Below are 10,469 nucleotides of genomic sequence, written 5' to 3' on the forward strand. Positions count from 1 at the left end.
TATGTAACTGTTCTCATCCCATCAATGACAAACACTGACAATATTTTGGGTTTAGAACTACACAGAACAAGGACAACTAAGACACTTGTAGAAAAGAGAGTGGACAACAACTGGAAGACAGTCAGCTAAGGAAAAGCAAATCCTAACACAGGATCCTTTCACATGTGCCAACAGACACAGCCAAGAAGAGGGAAGCCTTTTTACAGCAGGAGACTTTTAAGTGGTACAATACTTTGACTTCTAAAAAGATGTGTGTCTTGTGACAGCTTACTGCCTGTTTTATCGTATATTCTCATTTAGAGCCAAAAATGCATTTCTCTTTTTGCTAAATTTTAAATTTCTATTGAAATTGGAAATTTTTTTACTGCACATCTGGTATTGTGCCCTACTGAAAAAAAAAAAAATAAATAAACAAGAGGTAAAAGGAAATAGGTAAGAGCCACTCTTAGCAGACAAGATCACTGGGATCACACAGTGCTCCAGTGAGCAGGAAAAGAAGCACAGCACACCAGACAACCTGTGCTGGACCTGCCTGGGAGCTGTCAGGAAAGAGGGGAGAACCCCACATACATTGTGTGTTGTGTGTGTTGAGCACACCAACACCTGGCACAGGTTCTGAAACACCATCAGAGACAACCCAGACCCTTTTCATGACAGCAGTGATGTGTCTGAAGGGCACATTCACCAGAATTTGCCCTCTGAGGAAGAGGAGCCAAAGCCCTTACCACAAGTTGCACCAGCACTATTCACCACAGTAGTGCTGGTTCCTCTCACTCCTTGTTGTGTTTCTGCCCATAAAAGAGGATGCCCAAGAGCCCAGCTCGTTTCTGAAACGGGACAGTCCTCAGCAGAGGGTCAGGTCAGATACCCAAGGATTCATCTCACTGAGTCTCAAATACTTTCAGGGATGAAAATTCTGCCACATCCCTAACAATGGTGGAGGCACCTGCCAGTGACACTGAGACACTGCCAGCAACCCAGCTATGCTGCTGGAAAGCTCTGTCTTTCCATGTCCTCTTGCCAGAGCACTTCATGCTGGGCAGCTGCAACTTCATCCTTTGCTTTCTCTCTCTTAGCCTCACATTTCTGAGGTTATAAACCCCCACAGTTACAGCGTAACAAAACCATTAAAACATTGATATATTCATTTCTGCGCATAACTTAGGGAGAGTTATTTTAGTGCTCTCCTTTGCTGCATTAACCTGCTGCCAGGACGGGCTGACAGGCTCCGAGCCCCCCGCGCTCCCCGAAATGGGCCGCTGCCGCTTTAACGGCCCCGCGGCCGCAGCCCCGCGCCGCCGGCAGCGGAGCCGGGAGCCGGGGAGGATGGGAGGAGAAGGAGGAGGAGAATGGAGCCGGCTCGGCTCCGCCGAGAGATCAGGGCAAAGTATGAATCGCTCATCACCCGAAATCAGATAAAGACCGTCAGCTCAGCAAGGACGCAGGTAATGCCTCCTCACAGCCACACACCTTGCAGAGTACGGAACCATTCCCTGGCCGTACAGTTCCTCCCGCAGCCTCTATGAGGTACAGTAATTCCTTTCAATGCAGCAGATTTTCGGGGAAGGGACGTGGATTTTACCGCAGTAAAATGTGAACTAGAAGAATCGGAAATAGATTTTGTCAAGGGTATGGATTCACGCTGAACGAATGCTGTGTAATTCATCAGGATGCTTTTCTGTCCCTGCAGCCGGGCTATTGCTGGGATTTAAGGGATGATGACATAGGCTGTAACAGGGTAACCTCTAGCTCCATGTAGTTATCTCAGAGGAAAAAAGAATCCTGAAGAGAATCCTTTTATATACAGCAATCTTTGCCATTTTTAGCCCTCTAGTAAAGTACACTGTACCTTTGCAGGAACTATTTTCTATTGCTCACAGTAAAACCTACGTTTTGCTCTTCAGCAAATATGAGTCGTTCTCTCATACAGCTTGATTAAATGTTACCAACACACAATGCTGCTGTTAGGGATTTACATACAAACAGCTCTAAACCCAGCTGAAATCAAATGGCAAAACAATTTTGAGCCACCAAATGTAAAGAAAATCAGGGGGGAATCAGGTATTCTGTCACCTTGTAGTCAGGTATTGCAGGAATCCCAGAGGTTTGTTTTAAGGACAGGCCAGACACTGCTGCAGCCTGGCTGATCCAGCAGCAGTGCCAGACACACGGCAGCTGCACACCCGACAGGGAAGCCAAGTTTATCTTTGTGTTGGCACAAAGCAGCCAATGCACATTGGTTTGATCCTGTCACATAAATTCTGCAGTACCCCGGCAAGAAAGGGGAAGCAAAGAACATTGGGGGGGTCACTTTTGGATGAGACAAATCTAGATTTTTCACCAAAATGATAATCTGGTAAAGTTGCAATAGACCAGTATGTATGGAGGAACAAAACCCTTATCTTCCTTAGTTCATAAGACTTGAATTAAAAAGATTATTTTCTTAAGAGTCAATGTCATCATAAGAACCTGCTTAAAGCAGTAAAATATGCAAAAGAGCAAGTGCTGTTTCAAGGGCTTATGGCATCTTCACCACTTGCAGGGAAACTCAGAATCAAAAATGAAAATAACTTCTGTAAGCCAAATAATCATTCTGGAAGTTACATGCAGGAACATACTATCAAAATCAAAGATAAGTCTAAATCTAAAATGACCCCACACATGATCAGGAGTTGTTTTAAAAAACTACCTTTAAAAGGATAAAAGGAAAAAACCCTGAAATCAAAAATGCATTAAAATCAAAACACCTTATTCAAAACTGGAAGCTTGAACCATCTGCACTTCTTCTAAGCCCCTTTACTCCAGAGGTGAGTAATGTCTCAATACAATTGGATCATGTGTATGAGAATTCCTCTAGGACAAAAGTAACAGGGATAGAGATGTGGCCAACCACTTCCTATCGAACACAGTGGGATAAGGGCTTTCCCTCAACATAGTACAGAAAATATTAACTCCTCACTGTGAGCTTTCACACATTTGTACAACTGTAACAAGAATTAAAACCATTTTTATGTGCCAATGTATTATCGCTATTTGAATATGTTTAATATGGTTATCTTTTGTATGTCCCCTGTAGTTAGAAGGAAGTACAAGTAAAAGAATGGACAAAGATGCAGAAGCACTAAAGGCAGCCAGAGCAGAACTGTGCGAGGCCCGACGGCAGTGGCACCACATGCAGGTGGAAATCGAGTCTCTCCACGCTGTGGTAAGAGTCAGAAATGAAACTTGAAATCTCACGTAAAAAGAAGTCTTGTCCTTGATGTAAACTATCCCACAGTCAATTTCTGTGACAATCACAGCCACCATACTGCAGAAATCCATCACAGGAACACTCATGTGGGGGGCTCGAGCTCCTCACAGAGCCCTTGCTCACACACACTGAGCCAGCACAGGTTCTGGAGCAGGATCTGCCACTCCAGACACACGTGGTGTCCTGTTTTCACACCTCCCAAGCACATATTTGCATGATACTCCTCCACCAAGCTCCTGGTCATTCTGCCTTACCAATTCACAGCATGTTTATGACCTTTTCTTAATGTGTGGACCAGATTTATCAATTCATTTGTGATAAAATGGCAGCATTTTGCTCAATTCAGCAGCACAGAAAAGCTCCAAGAGCACACAGACACTTCATACAGCACTAAACTGGACATTGTTTAACTGTAAAATCAGAGATCTGTAAACTCAAGGCAGTGGATTGCTGTGCAAGACGTGGCTACACTTTCATCTGATTTTAAATTACCACAGATTTTCCTAGAAAATTTCTCAGCCAAAGTATTACCTTGAAATACTTTTACTCCTGTTCTTAAAGAATAATATTACAAGAACTGATGTAAAATTACAGGTTGTTAATGAAACCACGTATGTCTGTAACATCTTTGCACATAAACTTTCCAAATCTTAAAATATGACTTAAATTTCACAGGAAAAGGGTTTGGAACGTTCACTGCGGGCCACGGAGCAGCAGTACCACATGCAGCTACAAAATTTGGAAGGTGAGATTGAATGCTTGGAGAAAGAGTTGTTGGAAGTGAGAAGAGGAATTGAGAAACAGCTTCGAGAGCACGAAATTCTCCTGAACACGAGGATGAAGCTGGAGGAGGAGATAGCGACATATCGCAGTCTGCTGGAGCAAGAAGAGAGCAGGTACTCACTGCTTAGAGAAAAAGATCTCACATTTGTCTTCCATTTCTGAAGAAATATTGGAATTGTAAATACATGAACTAAACATTAAAAAATTTCAGTAAAAAATCTTAAAAAAGGTTTCATTATAAGGTAGCTTCACTGAGTGAGGAGTTTCTGGTGCTCAGTGTCTCATACACATGGCAGAGAGCAGCTCAGTCACTGCAGCCTCACTCGAGGCACTGTGGGTCACTGGGGCCCTGTGTCCCCCCAGGTGTCACAGCACACGGGGACAGTCCACACACACGAAGTGCTGGGAAGGGAGTCCATGTCTCAGACCAGGACAGACCCTGCAGGAAACTGCACAGATATTGTCAGAAACTTCTGCCAGTTCTGAGCTCAGAATGAGAAATCCCAACAAATAGTTACCACAATCAAACAGAACTTCTCATGATTCTCACACTTTTAAATTTCTCACAGCTGTTCATATGAAGTTAGGAATTTAAGTAACCCAACACTACTAGATGCCTGTAATCTTTTTATTTTGGTAGGTTCCGTTGCTCAATACCTGCCCAGAAGGATGACAAAAAACCCAGCACTAGCAAGATCACCTTTATGCTGCCTTCAGGTGAGTTTCAGACACCTTCTCCTTAAGGGATTTGGGCCCTAACTGTTCACAATTACTGACAAACTCCTGAATATTAAAAAAGAACCTTTTCCAATGCATGGGAAATACCTCCAGGTCCTGTGTACTGCCCTTGCCCTTCTGCATGCTCACTGTATACCTGCATATTCTTTTACAGAGGGTGTAAAGAAGCACAAACCAAAGAAGGTGGAACTGATGACAAAACAAGCAATCCTAGATGGAAATATCATGAAGGAAAGTGCTGAAGCTCATGGCACTGTACAGTAAGATAAACAGGAATTTCACAAAATAACAATTGGAAGGAAAGGGTGGAGATTAGGTTTCAGCAGCTTTGAATTTTCCATTATTTGGTATCTGTTATACCGTGCCCACATAGCCCAGGAGATTCAGAAGCACAGTGAGAGCTCCTGAAGGTGCACTGAATGGCAGTGTTTAACAATACATTACATTGAAAAGTTCTTTTTATTAGCATTGGCTTCATAAGCAAACAATACCATGCTGGTGCTTCTGATTTGTAATTTCTATTTCTGTTAAGAATGAAACTATGAATAATTCATCTCACTAAGGCTGAAAGCAAAGAGCCCAGACCACATTTGGGAAGTCCCTCTGGGGCATATTTATGCACATAAATTCAGGCTCAGCTGCTCCAACTTGCTCCTTGGAAACTCCTACATTTCCCCAAACAGGGAAGGGAGAGCCTGGCTCCCAAGCAGGCATGTGAAAGTCTGTAAGGATGTGTTATTCACCTGAAATTACTTTAATAGTATTGGATTGCCTCAATTTTTTATTCCCTCCTGCTCTTTAAGCTTTTTTGTAGACTAATTTAATGTTACCTTTAAACACACTGTAGTGGGCCATTCCCAGCACTGAACCATAATCAGCTGCTGAAAAAAATTAATGTCATCATAAGGTCCACCAGCCCCACCCCAGAGGTGACGTTTATTTTTGTGCAGGAGCTTTGTTCATCACACACTCAGATCTGCACAGAGCGACTCTGCTGGGTGCAGTGTACTCAGGTGGGTGAGGCCCCAGAGCCTGACTTTCAGATCTGAATTCTGACACACACACAGAGAACTGAATCGACAGGATTTGGGTGCCTCAATATTCCTGGATCAGCCTATTTTACTTCTGTCCTTTTTTCTCTTTAACATAATAGAGCTCCACATTCTGAGGTTTGAGTCTAAACTAGATTTTCTCCTCCCTATTCTGAAGGTTTTCAGATGCAGGAATTCTGTCCTGCCCACTACAGTACTGAGGTTTCTTGCAAAATTTTTGAGCTTGGATTCCAAACTTTCTCCTTGGAAACAAACTGCCTAAAGTATTTGGAGCAGTGGTTTTGTAGCCATGTCTACCTAAAAGTACAAAATAAGAACATAACGAACCCTCACACTTTATTTAGCTTCTCTGGAGAATGAACCTGGAAAAAAAGACATCACTGCTATCTCCATATAAAATAACTCGACTCTTTATGATGCCATTTCTCTCTGTTTCAAAAGCAGTTCTGAAGAAAGGTAACTAATATAGCCTAAAAAATCATAAATACATTTTCTTTATTGTTTCAGGACAGAAAAAGTGGATGAAGTTATTAAGGAATGGGAAGGTTCTTTCTTTAAGGACAACCCTCGCTTAAGGAAAAAGTCTGTTTCCTTGCGTTTTGATCTCCACCTGGCAGCCACAGAGGAAGGGTGTTTGCACACAAAAAAGAAAACCCTCCCCGACATTGAAGTCAGGCTGGTGATGAGGAGATCCTGCAGCATCCCATCCATCAAACCTTAACCTCAGCCAATTCCCTCAAAGTGCATCCACAACGGGCTCCGGAAATAAGCAGTAGATGGACTCCCAGGGCTGCTGTCTGCTACAACCACAACATCTTACCAAGCACTTGGATCAATACAATAAAACCATTTAAGTCCTTTAAAAGAAAGGGGGTTCCAATTCCAAGAAACCCAACTTCTACTGGTTTTATACTCTGGGTGCAGCCCTTTCATATTCTCATTGTTGTTGTTTTGTAGAATTTCACCAAATATTACAAAAATTAAACTAGAACTTTCTAGTTTGACATATTCTGCCTTTGTAAAAGAGAACTTGTTTTCTCTTTCCAAAAATGAGAAATGCCTATTTGCTTCTCTTAATTATTCAATATTCCATTCATATAATGACTGGTGAATCCTTGCAATAATTTATATCACATCTGTCATACTTCTAGAAATATATTTTAAAATAATACTTTCTAACAGCAAAAATTACATACGAAAATACTCTTAAAATACATAAACTATTAACAAAGAGTTTTCTTTTAAAAGTGGCTAGTATTTTTAAATTCTTTTTTTCAGGCAACAACTGAGCAAAAATGTCTTTACATCCTTATACATCCATATTAAAAGTGTTGTTACAATGCAGTAACATTTTAGCCATATTGTTCAACTGATTTTGAAGCAGTAATTTCCCCTGACTGATTTTGAAGCAGTAATTTCCCCTGAAAAATCAGTAATTTTCTTATGTGTCCACACACACCCTTGTACTACAAGTCTCTTAGCCAAGGCAAATGAAATTACTCTCTAATTATTCAAATGGGAGGAGTCAAACGACCATGTGAATGCTGGTATTTCATTAATTTTGTTTATAATAACAATGTGCATTAAAATATCTTCAACAAATTCCTCTTCTGACAAACACTACAGGTAAGTGATGCTGTGGATCTAGTCCATGTGACAAGTCACTGCTACACCAGGGTACAACTGTTACTACTTCAAATTGACCAGGCAATATAAGGGCTACAAATTCAAGATACAATTCAACCAGACCCCTTTAGTACCCCCCACTCCTACCCAAAGTAGCTGTGGGCAAACACAAACCCCAACTGAAACCCTGCACCGGTACACAGAGGAACAGCCATCCTTCTCTAAAACCTTACAGGACAAATTTCAAACAAAGACTCAAACAAGGTTGAATGAAAACAGGAATGATTGTTTCTGAGGATTCTGAAGAGGATGGATGTCACAGTTCCCACTGGAATTGCTGGGGCTCAGAATCCACACACAGGATTTGCTGGATTACAGCAGCATGTAAAGGATTGATTTCAGTGTCAGTATCTGCCTTATTACTTATGGCATGTGTACAGAAGTGATACTGCAGATTCTTTCAGAGTTAATTTATGCTTCCATCCTTTGTTCATGGTAAGAACAATGCATTGATATTGCCCTGTCCTGTCTGTACTGTATCAAACTCGCTAATTATCCTTAACCTGAATCATGAGCTGATGTTGTTACCACTTGAGTACTTGGCATCCTGAATGTATCAGCCTGCTCCAGTATTTTCACTATGCAGCTTTTTTTGTGCTTAGACTCTGTACATTTTACAATACTTGAATTTAAACTAAGTTTTAATTGCTTTAAGGCACTTTAAACAGGGATACAAATTTACCAAAGTAAATGATAGTACTACAATAAAAAGAGTATTAAAATGGAGTTTGTCCATGTATATTTTGTGTGTGTCAATGTCTTCCCCTTAAGTGGAAAGGAGTAAAAGAAATGCAAAATACAAGTTGCAGATAGGAAAATCTGTAGCACTGTAACAAGTGTTTTCTAAGATCCTCTCAGCAATTAGAAAGACACAAATTCCCTCAGAATCTTTACCATAACACGTGAATGTCTTTCTGCTACAAAACTTACTCTTTTTTTTTCTTGGTAAATCCAGTCACCCTGGCTATTTTGTTCACATGTGACTTCCTGATACTGACTTCAGTAGCTTCTGTTACTCTAGGCCTGGTTCAAGTGGGCATTCTGGTTTTAACTAAGATTTTCACCTCTTTCAGTAAATATCTATTTTGGCATTATTCACAAATTCCATCTCTCAAAATGTAAAGAACTCTCTTTTGTTCACATAGCAGTGAAATTCCACAGTATCAGCGTGAACTCCACATGGGCATCAAAATAATAACATCTCACCCTCATTCTTAGGTCACTTTAAAGCTGAATTTTAAAAAAATCAACACTGAAGCTGAATACTGTGGCAGAGAATGCTTCATTTCTATGGTTCTAATTAAACCCAGACCTGCTGAGCCTCTGCCAAGCAGCACCTGCAAACGGCTGATGTAAAAACGAGTTTTATTGTCTCAATCTACTTCCCAGTGAATGCCTGTCCTCATTCCAGAGCTTATGAAACTGCTGGTAATTAAAACAGTTGGGTAAGAATTAGTTTTTATATCCCCCCTGGTGAGCATGGTGCAGTATAAACAATTCCATTAAATCAGTAAAACTACTTATATATTGTACAGGATATTAAAAAGTGTACGCTGGCAAAATCTTTCACTATCACAAGATGGAATTGAGGCAAAGAGCATAGTAAGAAAATAAAAAGGGGAACAAAACAAAGTAGGAAATACACTGATGGCTTCGAAAACTTATAATGATTTAGAACTGTTAGTATGGAATGTGAGTTTCCATAAATGTACTTGAATACCACAATAAACAATTCAGTTTTAAAAATAAATACCTTTGAAACAATTCAAATTTTAAAATTAAAGTTAAAATTAAAAATAATTAATAAATATTTCAATATTTCAATTTTTAATTTAACATTAAATGCAATTTACACTATCCACAAAACCATGTTATTAATAAACCAGAAGTGAATGTATGAAACTAGAGGGAACCTAGTCAAAAGCAGGGGAGAAAACAGGTTACTTTTCACCTCTTACAAGTATTTTCTCACCATTTCTTTACCTTTTCCTGCCCCAGTGAAGCTGGTGAATTAGTGTGACGTATTTTGCTGCTGAGGAATCTCTTCAGCTCTTGCTTTAATATCAAATTGAAGTCACAGATTATTCTGCTGCATGGTAACAAATGTCCATTGTGGGTACAGTCAGCAGAATCTAAGCAGATGAGGGCAGAGCTCCTGTCTCTTTATTCGTTCATAAAAATAAGTGTATTTAAGCATGAAAACAAACTGAGTCAGTGGAACTGCAGGCATTAAGGAAAATGGACCCAACTTGCAGCAACGCATGTTCAGTTAATTTTTCTTCTTTTCACCTTCTACCATCCTTTTGGGTTAGGCAGGTACCGTCCCCCTTGGCTTTCCTTCACATCCACCCAAATTCTCCCTCATGAATGTCTAGAAATAGATCTTATTGGCCACGGGAGAGCATTTCAATGCCAAACATTCCATTTCAACGTCATTCAACATCAACCTTTCAATTTCAAGTTTCACTGCCAAAGTTTTCATATTTAATTCAGTCACTTTGATAATTTGCAGTGTAAAAAGGTCTTAAAGCTGAATGCTGGGGTCTGGAACTCTCCATCCCCCTCACACACACAGAGCCATACCCTTCACCTTCTTTGGTATTTCTGAGGGATTTACCTATGTGTGATAACTTTACTGATTTCTGCCAGGAATAGTGGACAATTCCACTGCTCCCAGACTACTATGTAATTTATAATCCTGTCTGTTTCAGCAGCAGGGTGTTTTGAGTTGGTCAGGCTGATTTAGTCAACAATTATCATATATTATCATATTTATTACCCGGGGTCCATCTCGCTGCCTTCACAGCCATCTCTAAAGCCATCCCCTTCGTCTGACATTCTCCCACACACCGGCACCTTCCCGCTGCCCTCAGAGCTCATCCTGCTCCACTCAACCGCCTCTGGAAGCGCTGCCATTCCAAGCAGCCCTTTCGGCACCACACTCTGCACAGACCAGGACC

General features: G+C 40.7%; 1 protein-coding gene across 2 annotated transcripts; it reads left to right on the forward strand.

The window, feature by feature from the left end:
* Window positions 1-1,296: 1,296 nt before the first annotated feature.
* Window positions 1,297-8,235, forward strand: KRT222 (keratin 222). Of its 2 annotated transcripts, none has more exons than XM_059869137.1 (6): window positions 1,297-1,445; window positions 3,077-3,205; window positions 3,926-4,146; window positions 4,674-4,750; window positions 4,926-5,031; window positions 6,331-8,235. In XM_059869137.1, exons 1-6 carry the CDS (start codon window positions 1,350-1,352, stop codon window positions 6,542-6,544), a joined length of 843 nt encoding a protein of 280 aa, XP_059725120.1. In that variant the 5' UTR covers window positions 1,297-1,349; the 3' UTR covers window positions 6,545-8,235. The 2 variants fall into 2 exon arrangements, with proteins under 2 accessions (XP_059725120.1, XP_059725121.1); XM_059869138.1 differs by having other exon boundaries at window positions 1,339-1,527.
* Window positions 8,236-10,469: the final 2,234 nt, after the last annotated feature.

Source organism: Haemorhous mexicanus, chromosome 28 (assembly GCF_027477595.1).
Source record: "Haemorhous mexicanus isolate bHaeMex1 chromosome 28, bHaeMex1.pri, whole genome shotgun sequence".
Classification (NCBI taxonomy): Eukaryota; Metazoa; Chordata; class Aves; order Passeriformes; family Fringillidae; genus Haemorhous; species Haemorhous mexicanus.